The sequence below is a fragment of the Xylona heveae genome (assembly GCF_001619985.1).
Source record: "Xylona heveae TC161 unplaced genomic scaffold L228scaffold_14, whole genome shotgun sequence".
Classification (NCBI taxonomy): Eukaryota; Fungi; Ascomycota; class Xylonomycetes; order Xylonales; family Xylonaceae; genus Xylona; species Xylona heveae.
In genome coordinates this window covers 528,302-545,256 of record NW_017264206.1, presented here as the reverse complement: position 1 = coordinate 545,256, position 16,955 = coordinate 528,302, and the positions used below count along the sequence as shown (strand labels likewise).

The following is a 16,955-nucleotide window of genomic DNA, read 5'->3' as shown; positions in this document are numbered from 1 at the left end:
GACATTTTGAGAGAACGCGAGAACACAAGCTGAAGAGGGAAGAAAGAGATGGTGTTCTAAGCAACAGCATTGATGAGCAGGGCTGCGACGCCTTCTTCCTCGGCGCGAACCGAAATCTTTGTCGTGACGCCCGTCTTGGCAGAGTAGGCCATCTTGACCAGCGCTGCGATTTTGCCGCCGAGAACTGACTTGCCAAAGAGCTTCAAGGTATGCGTTGAAGTGTTGATGGCAATGTCGGTTCCTTCGAGGGGCTGCAGAGCGAGCGCAGCGGTAATTTGCTCAGTAGCGTCTATTGGAATAAAGAATTAGCCTCGTTGGTTTTGACAGTAGAAAATCTTGACATCGAGTGAATATAAAAACGTACCTGAAATGCTCTTGACGTTGCTAAGCTGAAGAGTTTCCTCGGCCTCCTCGCCTTGAGCGCCGGTTTGCTCCCACACGTGGTCGAAGCTGCCGGCAAAGGCGGGAAGAACGTAGTCGCTGCCGAGAAGTTCGAGGTCCTCGACCTGGTATTCGTCGTCGTAGCCTTCCTCTTCCGGCTCGCCGGTCGTTGGATCAATCTCCTTGCTGGTGAACTTGAGAATGTTGGTGAAGCTGGTTGTGGGCAGAGAGGCGCCACCATCGACACGCTTGAAGGCGACGTAGACGGTGCCAGGCTCGTCGGTGGCGAGCTTGGGAACAGGAATGATGAATTCCTCTTCTAGACCCGCTTCTTCCTCGTCAGAGGGACTAGCCACCATAGAGACATTCTCGAGAACGGTGTCAGGCAGAGTGTTCTTGATGTCAAACTGCAACACAATGTACTCTTTGAAAATATGCTTGACAGCGCTGACAACGTATTCTGTCTCCGATTCGGTCAATTCGATAACAGAGGAAGACTTGAGGAGAGCGCCGAAAGGCCTGATTTCTGGAATGCGCGTGAGCTGCTCGGCATACTTTTGCGCAGCTGCAGAAACTGAGGCAGCCACGTCCACGCCACCCTTTGCCGCTCCCTTGGTAGGTCCGGTAGAGGGAGCCCGAAGCGTCGGCGTAGCATGAGTGAGCTTCTTGGTGCGGTCTTCGGCATCGGCCTGTTCGCGAGTGACCACAGGGATGTTTTCGACGTCGAATGGCTTGCCAAAAGTAGCCTTGTCGTCTGCAGTGACGTACATGACGAGCTGATGCTCAAAGACAGGCAAGGAAAACATTGAGTCGTTCTTGATAAAACGGTTGGCCGTCTCATCATCCTCATCCATCAGTCGGAGGTTCAGCGCAGCGCGGTCGCGGACTTCATCGTCGGTGTCATCAAGACATCTTGAGAGCAAGACACGCACGCTTCGTTTGACTTCAGGGTCTTTCTGACCGACACCAAACTTGGCCAAAGCCGTCACAGCAGCGGCCCGAACGACCGCATTCTCGAGAACAACGCGGTTGTAGATGTAGCGGATATACTTGGTCGGATGGCTGGTCTTGGGGCCCTCCAGACCCAGGAGGTGAAGGATACGGACAGCGAGCTTGGTGAACTCGCAGTCCTCGATAAATTCGCAAAGATGTGCCAAAGCTGTTTCAAGAGTCAGCATGCTATATCTCAGGGGCTAGCTGTCAAAGTTTTGTTCCTCTGCAAATACATACCATCTTCTCTGCTTTCCGGGACGAACTTGATCAAGTCAAACATGCTCTCCACGACACTGCGTTTGAACTCGTAGCCTCCCTCGTCCCGAAGCACGCCGCTCAAAAAGGCTAGCATACCAGACTGCTTGCTGGGGAACTTCAAGCACAAGGTGCGGATCGCTTCAATAATGGTGACCTTGAACTCGTCGCTAATCTCGGCCATGAAGCTAGAGATTTGCTTCATCAGTCGATCCACGCTAGACTCACTACCAGTCTTAAGGAGAGCAGTGATGGCAAAGGTGGCAATGGACCGGTTGCTGTTGGAGATGAGCGTCTCAAAGTCCTGGTTGCAGATTCGGACAGCATCCGGACGCGTCGAGGCAAAAGCGTGCAGAATACGAATAGCTGCAAATTTGGTAATGGCGCGAGGCGAAGAGAGGTTGATTTGCATAACCTGGACCGCATGCTGGACCTCTGCGTCAGAGGCGTCCGTCATCTCGCAAATAGCTTTGGCGGCTTCAAAGTTGACCATGTCGCTCTTGTGGCGCAACCAGCCGTCCAGAAGTTGCACCATCGGGTTACGCAGGCTCGGGTCCTCCGCAGCCAGCTTCGCCGCCAATCTGACAAGCATAATGGTAGCTACAGGGCTCTTGACAACACCGGGAGCGCCAAGCTGCTGCACCATCTTTACCAGCGCCATTCGGTCGTGAGATCGCATCTGGTACAAGAGACCAATTGCGTGGTACTGAGTCATATAGCTCGAGCCAACGGGAGCCAAAGAGCTACTGGAGCTTCCAAAGCCAAAGGAGAGACCGCCGGACGACTTGGACGATGAGGCTGCCTCTTGGGTCTCGCTCTGCCACCGTCGAACAACGTCACGGGCAATGGGAAGGAGGTGATATGACGAGACGAGAGCGGCCGAAGAGACAGAAGGGGTCTTGTCGACAATGGCGGTCTTGATCAGACGCTCGATTGCTTGGACAGTCGTAGCCTAATGGAAATCCGTCAGCCTGAATCCCGTACCTTGCCGTTGTTAATTTCCAAAAAAACATACGTCTATTACTCGGCATAATGACCGGATGGCGTTTGCACGGTATACTACATCGCTTCCAACAGCTGTATCCTTCATGATACTGCTCGTGACCATGATAACGTCTTCGGCGGTGTTTGCGAGCTCCTTGATGATGAGGTAGACCATCTGACGCAAGCTGGCATCTTTATTCTGGAAGAGTTTCGAAATGCCGAAAAAGAGAGAGGTAGCTTCATTCGTGGGAAACTTTTCGCCCGTAAAAAGAAGAAGAGCAATCTTTGTTAAGAGAATGCGACATCGTCGTGGTGAAATGGGCGAGGTGTTAAAGAGGCGTGCTATTCGTAACGTATGGTTAGCGCAAGCTGGCTTTGAGCTACACGAGCTCACGCATACCTTCTTGGAAGACAGAGACTCTGTCGACCTTGAGGATCGAGGAGTCAACGTCCTCATCCTTTTTGCTGAAGCTCATATTGTCGGTAGAAAGGTGCAATCTATGGTGATAGGATCGGTCTCCAAACGTGAATCTCGGCGAGCCGATGCCTTGACGCGGCTTCTGCCCCTACTGGATAAATTCCAAGGTTCTCAGGATCGATGCAATTGGACGCGGTTCCGGATGAAAATCTCCAGCACGATATTGAGAACAAGCCCCAGAGAGATTCCCAGCTGCGGCAAGGGGTCGAAGGGAATTGACGTTGATCTGGGGGTGTCTCGAGGTTCAGTTAATGGTGGTGGTGCTTAGACCGGAGGATGCCAGAATGGCAACGTCTCTCCAAGGGGTTGTGTGCACAAGCCACTGTGGCTGGTGCAATGAGCAGGAGAGCTCTAAATAGGACTCAACCACAACTGGCAATCTTCATGTAAAGCTTATAGAGATTAATTAGCTTAACATTAATGAGTAAAGAACATGCTATGATTGTAAATTTACATTTTTACACAGTTCAGCGCTGGATCAAAACCGACAATTACCCACTTGAGCAAATGCACCAGCCACATACACATCAGTGGCTTGCTCACCGCCATGCAACAAACAGAGCAAACATGTGGCGGTCCCCAGATCCGCTGCCTACGAATGTTCCAATATCCACATAATCTCTAACAACATTGAGCTTCAGACATCTTTCCCTCTCAATTACAGCTCTTTCTTTCTATAGAAGTTACCCAAGATGGACATGCCAGTGAATGTCCCGGTCGACGACCCCAACGCCGACACAGAATGGTGCGCAGCAATCCCGCAACTCCACAATACCGCATTTCCCTTACTATCCGTCCGACAACTTCCTTTCTAACACGGCCACCATGGTGCAATTAGGAACGATATTCTTCGCAAGCACGGTGTGATACCAGAAAAGCCTCCGTCTCCAACTCCTTTTATCGAAGAAGCGCTTGTTGAAGCGCGACGACTTGCACATGAGAACCGCCTCGAAGGAAAGGAACTCGATGAGCTCGACGAGCTCGAAGAGGAAGAAGACGAAGAGTTCCTCGAGAAATACCGGTGCGTACCAACACATCATATCATTACTGAAACCACCTTTTCAACCCCATCCACACGGTCCTGTATTTCGCCCAACTAACCCAGGTATAGGCAACAGCGCATGGCCGAGCTCTCCACTATCTCCGCCGCCAGCGTACACAACCAAGTATACCACCTGCAAAAGCCCGACTACTCGCGGGACGTGACCGAGGCGTCTAAGAAATCCTTTGTCTTCGTCAACTTGACTTCCTCGCTGGGTACGAACGTCGAGTCGCGCATCCTTACTGAGCTCTGGCGCGAAGCTGCCCGGAGATTCGGAGACGTCAAGTTCGCCGAAATGCGCGCCGACATGTGCATTGAGGGATACCCAGAGCGGAATACACCCACGATATTGATATACAAGGACGGAGACATCCAGCGGCAGATTGTCACGTTGAGGGAGTTGAAGGGCAAGCAAACGAAGCTGGAGGGTAAGCTCCTCCATTTCTTTTGTTTCTTCCATTTCCTTTGTTTCTCTTCCATGTGACGAAATCAACTGACTCATCTCACAAACAATAGATATCGAACAACTCCTCATCTCCGTCGGCGCCGTGAAGCAGACCGATTCCCGACTAAGCAAGAAACCCGGCGACGAAGACGACGACGGCCAAGACAAGAAATCTAGCCTTCGCAGCTCCGCTCGACCGACTAGAGCCGGGGATGAGTCTGATGACGATTGGGACTAAAGCGTATTATACCATTTTATTTGATATGCCTCAAGCGGTTTCCCTCATGTCCATTTACCCTTTTACGACTATCCTTTAGATGCATTTCCACCGCGGGTGTATTCGTTATGTATATAAGGTACGCGATTTTGTCAACTCGCAAAAAGAAAAAGCGCGGGCTTGAGTTTTACTTTGCTAGGATTGCTATCTATCTAGAGCATGGGCCTTGACGCAGCGGGCTGCGTTTTTCATTTTCCATTACTTACAATGAGGTTTCGTAGCTACTCATAGCTACGTTGGCCTGCGATCATCATTACGCGGTATATAAACAGGATCAAGCTCACGTTGGACAAAAAGTTTGGTAGTATTCCCGGAATTGAAGAGAAAGAAAAATTGCAGAAAGAATCGGAATTGCGACGTTGCGCTACTGTGCTACTTATGATATCGTGGTATATGTAAAGCATAAATGAAAAGAAATAGATTCTCAATCTCCCGAAACCCTGGTTCCGAACCCTTCCGTAGCACCTGATAACGCCCTTTCCCCAGAGTATGTTTATAGATTGCTTTGAAACCCACAAACGCCCATTTTTCCTTTACTAGCGAGGCTACGCATAGATTTCTTTTTTGCGTTGCCTTTTGCAGTATCCGCGCTTCCTATCCAGGGTTGGACTTGCCTGGCCATAGAGAGAAGCAGATACAGGATATGGAATATTTTCAGGTCGTAGACATGTCCAGCATGCCTTGCCCTGCTCAAATCAATTCATCGCTTCCGCTAGCAGCACTTGCTTCGATTGCGCGCATGACCTCGCCTTCTCCAAACACTGGCCCTTGTCCATCGCACTGAGTGATCCGCTTGAGGCGCTCGCATACATCACCAATGTCAACCAGACCCTTTTTGAAAAGAGGATGTTCGACAATGATGTCCCATGCTGCGCCCGCGGCCAAAAGACGCTCCCCTGTTCGTTCGCTGACTGTGACGCGATGAGCAGATGCTGAGCTGGCGCGGTGTCCCTCCTGCAGACTCGTCGTGAAATCGACCGGGGAAAATCTCATCGGGCCGACAGTGACGTTGGCTGAGTGATGGTTCGGATCACTTTGCGCATGGGCTCCGCCATTCGAGCTGTTGCCATTGGTAGATCGGAGTAGCTCATTTTCCATCGAGACGTGGTGCAGCTCGCGCTCGAGACGCTCCTTGTCAGCTTGCATTGTAGATAGCGCTTGCTGCATGCTTGTAAGCTTGATCTCGAGTTCTTTGACGTGTCGCTCTTTGCGCTCGCGAAAGGCTCGTTGCCTGTTTGTTTAAAACCCGAGAATTAGTGGAAAAGGCTCTATGTGTAGGTAGATGGAGCAGAGAGGTAAAACGGGAAGAAACCTACGCAGCTCGATTCTGCTCTTTTCGCCGAGACTGAGCAGGCGTGAGTTCCTTCTCTTCGCTGCTGCTCCGGCGTATTTGGTCGTCGGGGTCTGATGGCTTTGCATTTCCTAGGCTTCCGTTCAAGGCGCCTTCAGGAGCAGCATTGTGTATCGAGGATGATGAGTCGGACATGATACCGTTGCCACTCCCGTTCAAGGCCTGGTGAGCCTGTTGTTCGAACTGGGCATAATTGCTCAGTTGCGAGTAGCCTTGATCAAAGGGGTCTTGTGCCTGTTCAACGAGGAGATCCGAAGCTTTGAATTAGCTCGCTGCTCATACCAGTACCGGCAGACGAAATAGAAAGAGATAACTTCCAAAGAGCAATTATAACAAAGGAGATTGCCGGAATCGTACCTTTATAGCAGAGTCACCAAAATTATCCGAGTCCACATTGTTCGTTCCAGCTGTAGTCGTTGGGAGGCCAAGGTAAGAGTAAGCTTGGGGATCAGGATTGTAGTAAGGATGGTGCGTGTATTCCATGGCTGCAAATAGCTTCAGTAGCAGCGGTTGAACAGGCGTCCCTAGTCTCAGTCTTTCGCGGACAACTTGGTAGAATTATACGGAGTCGTTGTGGGTTGTGGCTGGATGTATCCTGTAGATAGGTATTGTCTGACAAATGCAGGGTCCAGGCGGATTGGTAAAGCTTGGAGAAGCTTTCGAACGAGCGTATTGATGAGGCCGGTCGCAAAAAGCTAGAAATTGTGATTGAAGAGCATGACGGCTGAAGAATTGCCCCAGAGAGACTCAAAAGGCACAGGTGACCTCAGGTATAGTAATTCGTGTGGATGTGAGCGGAGAGCAGTCCGCGCATGTGGGGAAACTAGAAAGTGGTCGAGATTCCTTCCGATGTTTTCGCCCCTCCCGTTGCGGGAAAAGGACCCGAGACAAGGCTGAACACTCCAACGACACCACCAACATAACGCTACAACTTTCTGCATCATATAATTTCTCACTTTCAGCGAATGAATACAACATGACAAATATCGTTCAATGCTTTGGGTCTCTCCTTTTCTTTTTCCCTGTTACACATTCCTTCTCTGTTGCATTCGTACAACCCTATTCCTCGATTTGTCTTACGTGTTTCGCACTGATGCTCCTTTGACAGTGACTGCTGAATTGCACCTATTGTTTTTGGTTTTCAATTCGTATTATATTCTGAAGCAGGGAAAGAAATAGTCACTCAGTTTCTCCTATGCGTCACATGCCTTTTATAATTCATCTTCCTTCTCTCAAGAAACCTTGTGTTCTATGCGTACTTTCTCAACAACGGATCATTTAACAACCTCTGCAACGCTTCCGCTTCCATTTGCAGCTTGACATCCACCCCATTATCTGTCCAGTGTCTCTTCTCCTTCCTGTCTTTCACTTCCGCATTCAAACCTCCTTGCACACCGTCCTCTTGGTCCAGACCATTAGGCCGTGCCTCCATCAGCTGCAAACACCCATCCACATCCGGCATCAACGGAAGAACATATCTCGGGACGTTTCTTCCATCACCAACAAAATCAACCTGGTACACATTCAAATGTGCCCATGAAGTAACAATCACATGATGTCTTCCACAGAAACCATCCCAATATCTTTGCGCGGACACTTGATGCGCTTTTTCATGCAAGAGAGCCGCCACTGAAGGGGTGGTAAACAGCGCAGTCGTGCCGCGAATACCAAGGGCTATTTTACCCAGCGGAGAAGAACGTGCTGCTTCAAGGGGAAGAGAGTAGTGGGCTAGGAAAATCGGCGAGCCCACAAAACGCTCAGATAGCTTTGGACTGACGCGCGAGCGGACTCCGAGCGTGAGATCCAGGTGGATAAGATCAACCCCAGAGGTCGTCGTCGTCGACGACGACGATGTCGTGGAAGAGGACTTGGAATCCCTTGCGCGATTGATTAAAATCCACATATGCGCTAATATCGCATCATGTCTGCTCGGCAGGCCAGCTGCAGACGACTTATCCTCTTCCGCTACTGTCGCGCAAGCTGTCTTCCATATACGAGTTATTTCCTTGCCGGTGAAATGGACGAGATAATTCCCAACAGGAGCATCTATGTTCCATTGAGACCATGGCATGGGTTTTCCCTCGCTTCGAGCATCCTCTGAGCCCGCGAATTCTTCGGGGATTTTTGTGGCTTCATCCCACCCGTCCGGACATCCCTTCTCCGAAGCCCACCAGTCGAACCGATGCACTGGCAATTCCTGGGCTGCATTCACTATCTCCGCGTCTGGACTCGGAGAATCGATATCCCCTGCAGCAGCGAGGTCCAGTAAACTTGGATCAAACACGGGCGAGAGCGCTGGTATTTGAGCATTTGCAACCATTGCAGCATTGACGGCAGCCCAGTCGTGCATAAAGTGTGACATGGCCTGCGCGTCTGCTAATGGGTGCGCAAACATGATAGCTATAGCGATGCCAGCGTCCGCAAAAGTCGTGATTTGGACTTTCATTCCTGGCGCACCTGCATCACCCCTCAGTGCCATCACTGTGGAGGGAAATAACTCTCTTGCCCGCATGCTGGATACATCCCACACTTTACATTTACCTGCCCGATCCTCTCCACTTGGAACGAGATCCTTCACTGCCATGTTGTCACAATATGCTTCGACAAATTCCACACCCGGATCCGAAGGCGATCCACAAGTGACTTGTACCCTGCCATGTCTCTGCGTGTGGTCATTTACTCCGTGGTGCTGATGAGGTCTCTGGGGCCGCGTCCATTCAAGCTGCCCGGCCCAGTGTGGGTAGGCATTTAGCGTTTCCTGCAGTGATTGCTTCAAACATGCTGCGCTCATGGCAGTATGGCCATGGTCCGATGTACACGAAGGTGGGTCATATATCCAAACGCCTGCTGTAGCTGCGAAATTCGCAACGGTTGCATCAAGGATCGACAAGGGGATCGTGTGCTGTGTAGTTTCTGTACCTTGGAGAGCCTTTGTTCTGCAATGCGTAGTAGGAAAAAGTCGTGATTGAGAATTTATATGAATGCTTAGGGAAGAATCCGTGGACATGATGAGATATATATCGCTTCGAGATTGCTCTATAGCGTGCAGAGATGGCGTTGGAGGGACAGGAACACTCGGAGAATTCGAGATACTGCAAAATGTAGGGAAAAGAGAAGAAAGTTAAGTGAACTAACACATCGATCGAAGATATATGATTCAAAAAATGGAAAGAGTCAAAGCCACCTAGAAGCAATGCCGCACGCAAGCCCCAATCATGATAGGATAGAAATTGAGTAACGCCATAGAGAATAAGTACCAGACGCATGAGATCGAATGAATTGATGATCTTGTTTGACATTTTGCCGTTTCAAGCTAGAAAAAACTTAGACAGACTTGCCATGGATGCAAACGATAGGAACAGAAATTGCCTAAATAGGAAAATTGACAACAGATGACTCACGATGACTCGCGTTCTTATCTATCTGCAGCTGATAAAGCTCCGGTCCCCTCCAGTCGGGACTAAGAACGGGCTGACATGTAACATACAACATCCAGTATGGCTTAAATGCTGGATAAAGTGGACAAGATGGTCTGCATATATACTCATTTGGATACTTCAGGTAATTTGATACGTTGCCTCGAGATGCCGTCCAAATCGTCGCTGACCGTAATACTTGACGGGTTACGTGCACATCAAAATAGTTGTATCTAAGGTATTCAAATGATCTTTATTCCACAACCACTGAAAGCGGAAATCATGTTGAAAGGAATCAATGTGAGGCTAGAACACACAGGTGATGAAAAGAGAACGTATGATTTGCACCAAAGGAGAAGAACCAAAAAAATGTGCTATGACCTCTGCGCATGTGGGTAATCGTAAGTGTACAAAAGCTTTGGCTTCTACGACGATATCGCAAAGCCATTTCCGTCCATGAGTCAAGAAGACGGAATATAAAAAAAATAAACTGGTTACGCACGAAAGCAAACGAACAAAGGGCAATAGACATATATGCCTTATCGAATTTAAAAACACATAGACAAGAAAGATAAATATCGGCCACTAAAGGGTATGAATTATAGCCACAACATACGACAGACGGAAACGAGGAGTAAATTTAACCAGACGCCAAATGACATTGTGTGCCCTTGTCTCTTAAACAAGAAGAAAAGACGAGACCATAGGAAATTTTATATCATGTTAGGTTGAGAAGCATGACCGGCGGTCGAATGATTTCCGATCTCGCGAGCCGCAATGCTTTGTTGTGCCGCTTCCTCTTCGTCCATGTCTTCGAGGTCAAGCTTCTTCCTCCAATTGGCCAGACTGTTGCTCAGCTCTCCACCTTCATGGCCGCCGGCAGGCTTGTCAAACTCTGAGGTGCTGCTGAGGCGGTAATTCTTGTTTGTAGTCTCCCAGTGTGACCGAAGGGCGTCTAATTCAGAGGCAAGGCTGTCCAGCGCGACTGAGTTTCGATTGTCCTGACCATAAGCTGATTCCTGGGACATGCTATGGTTGCTCTGTTTACTCTGATGACCGGGTCCTCCATTGGCCGGAAATTGGTGCGATTGGCGGCGATAGTTGTCCACAGAAGACTCCACCTGATCAAGTAACATGGAAACCTTTTGCTCAGCATCCATCGCCCGCGACTCCAACAGTGCATTCTCGTCTTTGAGCTGGTCAAGCTCGACCTTCATCTTTTCAGTGGTGATAGTGAGCTCATGTTCCGTATGATGAAGGTTCGCCCTGTTTTCGTCTCGTTCTTTCTTCGCAACCTCCAATTCTGCCCGAACATTGTGTAGCTGATTCTCCAGTTGAGTCACGGAAACGTGCACCTTTTCTTGCAATTGCTCAATTTCAGTCTTCAAGGACTCACGCTCCTGTTCCCACTTTCCATGGTCTAGCTCTTGAGAGTTTCCAGACTTCTGAGCTTCCTCTAAATCACTCTGTAGCTGCTCGTTTTGGGCCTTTGACTTGGACAGCTCGTCCTTCATCCTGGTCAACATGTGCTGCGTACGATTGACATAATGGACAGCCGATCGGTAGTCGTTTTCCAGTTGTTCGAGCTTTTCTTGGTACAATTTTTCCGCCTCTTGCTCCCGAGCTTCGTAGTCAGACTTTATTGTTCGTTGTGCTTCGAGACTGGTTTCCAACTGCTGTTCCAGCTCACGAAGCCGGAGCTGATCAGGAGTGCCAAATCGCGACCCGCCACTTCCAAAGCTTCGTGTGCGCGAGAGCTCGCTCCCATTTGGACTCCTTTCATTCAGCAGATCTTTCAAGGCTCCATGTTGTACCGCAAGAGCATTTGCTTCGAGCTGATGGCTTTCCAATGACTGTCGGAGGTCCGTATTCTCAACTCGCAGAGTCTGCGCATCCTTGATAGCAGTCTGCAGCTGCTTGCGAATTGATACTCCCTCTCTGCTTGCCTGTTCCTGATACGCCTCAAGACCGGCAATTCTCTCTTCGGCGCGGCGAAGTTTCTCAAAAGCAGAGTCAGCAGCAGCGTGGCTCGCTTGCGCCGCAGTAACTGCATCATCGAGTTGTTGCTGGAGGATTTTCAGACGGTCGTCATTCGCCCGGCTTTGTGTATCCGGACTGCTGCTCTCAGTGATTTTGCTGAAGCCTACCTCGATGGTCTGTCGATGAGCACGGGCCTCGGCAGCGTGAGCTTCTGCGAGCTCTTCCGTTTCGCGGAGCTTCTTCGTTAAGCTCTCTAGTTCAATTGCTTTTTGATCACAATTATGCTTGAGCTCTAAGACTTCCCTGTCCAAGTCTTTCCGAGTGTCCCTCTCTTCTTCCAATTTACGTTCCAAGAAGGAGACCTTGGCTGTAAACGTGGAAACAGTTTCTCGAAGCGAAGCTAGACTATCCGAATGAATCTTTGCAGCCTGCGTAGCCTCATCAAGTTGCGATTTCAGCTCTTCGTTATCGACCTTCAGAAGCTTCATCGTAGCTTGGGCATCGGCATTGTTTGCGGCTTCATCGCGTGCCGTCCTTTGGTAGGTGAGAAGATCCGCTTTGACGCTTTCAAGTTCCTGTGAGCTCTGCTGCTTATAAATGTCAAGTTCTGAAAGTCGTTTCTGACAAGATCCAGCCATGTCCTCGGCTATTTCACGAGCTTGTTTCTCAGTCTGCACTTCGGCCTCTCTGGCTTCCAATCTTGTGCGCAGGTCTGTCTGTGCTGCGAGCGCAGATGCAAGCCTTCGACTGATCTCATCAAATCGGTCGAAATCTCCATTTCGAGTCTCATGAGCAGAGTCGGGCTGAGGTGTCCCTGTTTGGCTCCCTCCTTGGGCTGCAAGCTTAGCTTTTGCATATACAGCTTCACTGACTGCAACGTCTCTTTGTTTCTCAATTTCGGCGACCCGCTGAGCAGCGGCGAGTGATTGTGCCTCCAAGGAGTTTTGTACTCTGACAAGCTCTGCTCTCATAGTCATAAAAGCCTCTACCAAGGGGCGATCATCATTACTCAGGAAATCAGCGCCCCGTTCCTCCAGTAAGGGCGAACTGGAACCGCTTGAAAGATAACCAGCTTTCCGGGCTAGGGCAAGCTCAGAAGCATACCAAGCAGCCTTACTCTTGAGCAACTCTAGCTCCTTTTGCACGTCTGAACGTGGCTCCTCGATTGAGGTTCTGGCTCCGACACTTTCACGTTGCTTTTCCTGGGAGTTTGTTTTGGACTGTTCTTGTGTTGTAGCAGGCGTTGACCGCCCATCGGTAATAGCGTCTGGTTGTGTTTCACCAATTCTATTACTAGCAGCCTCTCCTGCGATTTGCCGAGACCTTGAGCGAGGCGGATGAACGATTTCGGGAGATTCGTCACGTGGGTTCTGAGGAGAAGCAAGTGGCCTGGATTGCATTGCAGATGCAGAACGCTCATTGGTAATCGGGACAAATTCTCCTGGCGGGCTTTCCCGTCGAACTGGTGACCTATTCTCTTTATCAAGTGAGGCAGCTCTCACTTGATCCAACGGCTCCGGAGCCTTGTCGCTCCGTGTGGGTGTCTTGCTTCGTTGGGTTTGTATAGGCGGCAAAGCTCCGTTGACCCTGGGCGCAGGGGCTTGTTGTTGCGGCGGCGGTCCCGAGGGCGCTTGCGCTAATGAGGCGCGAGGAAGACGAGATCCTACGCCGCCACCCGGGCCACTTGCTTGATTCGGATCTGGGTCTCTCGATTGAGGTCCTTGAGGGGCAAGAACGCTCTCACGAGGAGCACCCCCGACCCTTTTAACGTCGTCTACATTGTTTCGGAGCTCTTCCTTGGACGGTTGTTGTATTCGATTTTGTGGTTGGACTGGCTTTTCACCTCCACTGGGCCTACGAGCTCCAGGAGCGCGTTCTGCCACAGGCCGCGGCTGTGGTCCTGGCTGATCATTCGGGTATCGAATCTTTCCAGTGTCCAGGATGTAAGAAAGACTTAGCTCCCCGGCGTCGCGTGGAGCAGAGCCAGGTTCTCCTCCAACGACGACGATTTGCTTACCATAAGCGGTCATGGTATGTCCAGAGCGGGGGGACGGCGACGGTCCCATATTTTGAAAGGTGTACCATCGACGTGTCGAAATTCGAAATGCAGCAAGGTCGCCAAGGTCATTGCCCTCTTCTGTTCTGCCACCAAATATATACATCACATCATTGACCAAGGCAGAAGCATGACCCTCTCGCGGCGCAGGTATGTAGCCGATGCACTCGAGGACCGACCAGTTGTTCGTTCGCGGATCAAAAGACCAGACATCGTTAAACCATTGTTCTCCATTTGTGCCCCCAAATCTAGAGATATTAGCAGACAGAAAAAGCATGCTGGTCGCGCCGGTCAAGAAAACCTACAGGTAGAGCTTGTCATTGAAAGTGACTATGGTATGATTGGTTCTCGCCGGAGGTACGGGTCCTGTGGTCTGACTTGCATCGGGGCTGTTTGGGACCAGGGTCTCCCATTTGGGAGAATTCAGAGCGCTCAGATCAAAGGCCATCAGGTCATTGAAGTAGTAATCTTCAACCTGACCGCCAAATACATATATCTTGGAACCTAGAAGATTCACGGTATGTCCATAACGTCCAGCAGGTTTAGGGCCTGGTGGAGATACCTTGGTCCATTGCCGAGTAGCTTGATAAAGGTCAGCAAATTAGGATGACAATGTAAATATGTAGCTCCTCACAGGTATTTAGCAGATAAAGCGTATCGTCTAAAACGTCCTTGTCATCCAACTTAGTATCGCCGCCAAATATAATATACGCGTTGCTGACAAGGAGACTGGCATGTCCGACTCTGGGGCCAGGGCCCTCAGATGTGGTCGCGATAGGATAGCATGCAAGATTAGAGCCGCCAGCTTCCAGCATCCACAAGTCGCCTTTAACAATTGACCCATTTATCAGCCCACCCATGATATATATGTCGCCTTCTTTGGAGGAGACTGCATTGGCTGCGGCGCCATAACGGGGGAAGGGACTCGGGTGAGTTGTTGGGAATGTGAGGCGGCGATTGGACCATGGATATAGTGAGGCATTAGGATTTTGGGTTGGGCCAGTCGGGTTTCGAGGAGCCTGCTTTGCAGTGTCAGCAACTTGAGCAGTGGTTGCAATCGGAAGCAGAAATTATTTCTCCGTATTTTTAAACATCAATTGAACATGATTCGCAGAAGGAAATGGAAAAGGAACAGGAAAATGCTCACTTGTGGCTCTGAATCTTGTCTTTCCCGGACATTCTTTTGCTCAGGACTCGGCGTTCCTCCACTCAAAGAATTATGAACGCTACTGGCAGGCGTCGGTGTCTGGTTCACCGTTCGATCCTTTTCCCCATCTTTCGATCGCGAGACTCCATTGGACGTTGGGCCATCTCTGCTTGATGGAGGGACAGGGCCAGTATGGTGCTTTTTGGATTTGAAAAGAAAGGCCATTATGGGCTGATTTTCAGGAGCACAAGTCTGCTGGGAGCTTGCACGATTGAATACCAGACCCTAAAACGCCGGTGCAGGAAACACGCCGTCGTTCGCCGTGATCGGAATAATGTTGCCGGGACGTGCCACGGGCATCCAGAGAATCAGTATGAATCCAGCGCGGATGGTCAAAGTTGCAAAAGATGAGACCGGATTGCCGTTAACATGAAGATCCAGGTTTGACGGGAGAGCAGGGGAAAAGGCAGCCGTCACTGGACGCGCGGGGAAGAGTGGAAAGAGTGTGATATGATAATGATGATGATGATGATGATAATAGAGAGAGCGAATGAGAAAGAAAGGGTGCAGCTGTCGTCACAGAGGAAATGAGTGCTTGGTTCACAAAATCATGATACGAAGCAGAAGAAAGACAAATCCCACCTGGGCCTCTAGCAGCAGTGAGACTTGTCTAGCTGGGAAAACACGATTATTCGCAGGTGCATGGACCTTTGGGGGTCAGAATATCCAGGTTGCTGCTCTTCCTCCAGAGACCCAATCGCACGGGGAAATAGGAGAAACGGAGTCCCGACTCGCGATTCGCGACAAACCCGGGGCGAGGCTTACTCTACGCCAAAATAGGTTCCAACGATAGTACATATAAATTGATCCGTAGTATTATCACACTACGACCAGAACACAATCAAGAAACAGAACAAAAAATCTGATGGTTTTGTCAATCACAAGTTTTTTGTTCTTTCTTTTAATCCTTTAACTGTACAATTCTTCCACAGACTGTCACCGGGCCATTGATTGAGAGCCCGGTGTGCCGAGAGAACCTCCTCCATGCCCCCTGTCAGACTGAGCTGAGACAGGAAAACCATTCGGCAGGTACGAGACAAGTCCAAAGGACACTAGGGATTCAGAGTGCTGCAGCCAGGGTCGCTATCGCACGGCCGGTCCTTTACCCAACTGGGAATCCCCATAAAAAAAGGGGTGCACTGAAGATGTGCGATGGCTGGGCAAATCAGCGTTCTTTTCCTTCCCAAACTTCCTCCAGCTTTCGCGAAGACTCACTACCGAGTAATCTACCTTGATTCTCATATTTTCACCAGCCACTACGAGGATTTGGGCCCATATTGTCACGATCAAAACGAGGCACAAGTGTCTTGGTTTCTGAGGAGGATTTCTGCCAAGAGAACCAGAGGAGGAGCGAGGAGGGTTCGGTTAGCGCAACCCGCCAGGACTTTGGATCCCGTCTCCCAAATTTCCCTAGAGTCTTTACCCAACTGAGCCAAGGTTCGCGTCACCATAGCTCCGCTTCGCAACGCAGATAACCATGGTCGTCTTGGTTTCCCACTGAAAGTCACGGCCAAAGTTTCATCAGGAGCACTGGAAGATAAAAAAAGAGGATTGAGATCCTCTTACAGGTGAGGTGACAATTTATTCTCTTGTGACTTGTTTGAAAAAGCTGTCGATCGATCCATGGTGACTGTCCGTGTCATTCCCCAACCAAGGTGATCGTCCTTCATTCCATACCCATCCACGCTCCTCACAATTTAACCAAGGGTGGTCCGCTCAGGGTTCAACTGCATTGCCGTTACTGTTCGCAACCCAGGATCCGGCAATTTCTCCGTCTCGAGGCCGAAGGCGCGGTTCGCTCACATAGCCAGCAACACCCTTTTGTAGGTCATCAGCGAATGTATTTTATTCAATTTGATTCATGCATGTAGAGAATATGATGCTCAAAAGGGCTTGATCTCCTAGATCCCAATGTCTGCAAGTGTCCAACAAGCATCTGATACGGACCACAATCTGTTTGCATCGAAGCGATTATAATAATCGGCAGGGTCTCGAGAAATGATAATCGCCCTTACCTACAAGGTACTTTGTACCAGAGGCTAGAGAACGTGAGGACTGGTACTTTCCCCACGCTCCAAACAAACTGAGCT

General features: G+C 50.0%; 5 protein-coding genes across 5 annotated transcripts; 1 reads left to right on the top strand and 4 right to left on the bottom strand.

The window, feature by feature from the left end:
• Positions 1-19: 19 nt before the first annotated feature.
• L228DRAFT_49794 (coatomer subunit gamma-1) lies at positions 20-3,345 on the bottom strand. The gene is made up of 5 exons (XM_018336645.1): positions 3,014-3,345; positions 2,645-2,955; positions 1,612-2,581; positions 365-1,540; positions 20-289 (listed from the first exon to the last, which is right to left on the bottom strand). Exons 1-5 carry the CDS (start codon positions 3,087-3,089, stop codon positions 57-59), a joined length of 2,766 nt encoding a protein of 921 aa, XP_018184830.1. The 5' UTR covers positions 3,090-3,345; the 3' UTR covers positions 20-56.
• A 369-nt stretch (positions 3,346-3,714) lies between these two features.
• L228DRAFT_251391 (Phosducin family protein) lies at positions 3,715-5,174 on the top strand. The gene is made up of 4 exons (XM_018333548.1): positions 3,715-3,836; positions 3,930-4,112; positions 4,203-4,561; positions 4,650-5,174. Exons 1-4 carry the CDS (start codon positions 3,784-3,786, stop codon positions 4,814-4,816), a joined length of 762 nt encoding a protein of 253 aa, XP_018184829.1. The 5' UTR covers positions 3,715-3,783; the 3' UTR covers positions 4,817-5,174.
• Positions 5,165-7,009, bottom strand: L228DRAFT_264022 (hypothetical protein). Its single transcript, XM_018334541.1, has 3 exons — positions 6,564-7,009; positions 6,172-6,440; positions 5,165-6,086 (listed from the first exon to the last, which is right to left on the bottom strand). The coding sequence occupies exons 1-3, from the start codon at positions 6,687-6,689 to the stop codon at positions 5,546-5,548; spliced, it is 936 nt and encodes a 311-aa protein (XP_018184828.1). The 5' UTR covers positions 6,690-7,009; the 3' UTR covers positions 5,165-5,545.
• A 164-nt stretch (positions 7,010-7,173) lies between these two features.
• L228DRAFT_251388 (hypothetical protein) lies at positions 7,174-9,605 on the bottom strand. The gene has a single exon (XM_018333547.1). It carries the CDS (start codon positions 9,211-9,213, stop codon positions 7,456-7,458), a length of 1,758 nt encoding a protein of 585 aa, XP_018184827.1. The 5' UTR covers positions 9,214-9,605; the 3' UTR covers positions 7,174-7,455.
• A 639-nt stretch (positions 9,606-10,244) lies between these two features.
• Positions 10,245-15,192, bottom strand: L228DRAFT_49753 (hypothetical protein). The gene is made up of 4 exons (XM_018336644.1): positions 14,806-15,192; positions 14,293-14,677; positions 13,964-14,240; positions 10,245-13,906 (listed from the first exon to the last, which is right to left on the bottom strand). Exons 1-4 carry the CDS (start codon positions 15,028-15,030, stop codon positions 10,336-10,338), a joined length of 4,458 nt encoding a protein of 1,485 aa, XP_018184826.1. The 5' UTR covers positions 15,031-15,192; the 3' UTR covers positions 10,245-10,335.
• Positions 15,193-16,955: the final 1,763 nt, after the last annotated feature.

Excerpts from the sequence above, each read along its gene's own strand:
- L228DRAFT_49794 (XM_018336645.1), bottom strand. The coding sequence starts at position 3,089 with ATGAGCTTCAGCAAAAAGGATGAGGACGTTGACTCCTCGATCCTCAAG. Across the intron at positions 1,541-1,611 it reads CCCGGAAAGCAGAGAAGATG|CTTTGGCACATCTTTGCGAA; the intron begins GTATGTATTTGC and ends CTCTTGAAACAG. Across the intron at positions 290-364 it reads CAACGTCAAGAGCATTTCAG|ACGCTACTGAGCAAATTACC; the intron begins GTACGTTTTTAT and ends TTATTCCAATAG.
- L228DRAFT_251391 (XM_018333548.1), top strand. The coding sequence starts at position 3,784 with ATGGACATGCCAGTGAATGTCCCGGTCGACGACCCCAACGCCGACACA. Across the intron at positions 3,837-3,929 it reads CCCAACGCCGACACAGAATG|GAACGATATTCTTCGCAAGC; the intron begins GTGCGCAGCAAT and ends TGGTGCAATTAG. Across the intron at positions 4,113-4,202 it reads GAGTTCCTCGAGAAATACCG|GCAACAGCGCATGGCCGAGC; the intron begins GTGCGTACCAAC and ends ACCCAGGTATAG.
- L228DRAFT_49753 (XM_018336644.1), bottom strand. The coding sequence starts at position 15,030 with ATGGCCTTTCTTTTCAAATCCAAAAAGCACCATACTGGCCCTGTCCCT. Across the intron at positions 14,678-14,805 it reads GACAAGATTCAGAGCCACAA|GCTCCTCGAAACCCGACTGG; the intron begins GTGAGCATTTTC and ends ACTGCAAAGCAG. Across the intron at positions 13,907-13,963 it reads TTCAATGACAAGCTCTACCT|ATTTGGGGGCACAAATGGAG; the intron begins GTAGGTTTTCTT and ends TAATATCTCTAG.
- L228DRAFT_264022 (XM_018334541.1), bottom strand. The coding sequence starts at position 6,689 with ATGGAATACACGCACCATCCTTACTACAATCCTGATCCCCAAGCTTAC. Across the intron at positions 6,441-6,563 it reads TTGGTGACTCTGCTATAAAG|GCACAAGACCCCTTTGATCA; the intron begins GTACGATTCCGG and ends CTCGTTGAACAG. Across the intron at positions 6,087-6,171 it reads AAAGAGCAGAATCGAGCTGC|GCAACGAGCCTTTCGCGAGC; the intron begins GTAGGTTTCTTC and ends TTAAACAAACAG.
- L228DRAFT_251388 (XM_018333547.1), bottom strand. The coding sequence starts at position 9,213 with ATGTCCACGGATTCTTCCCTAAGCATTCATATAAATTCTCAATCACGA.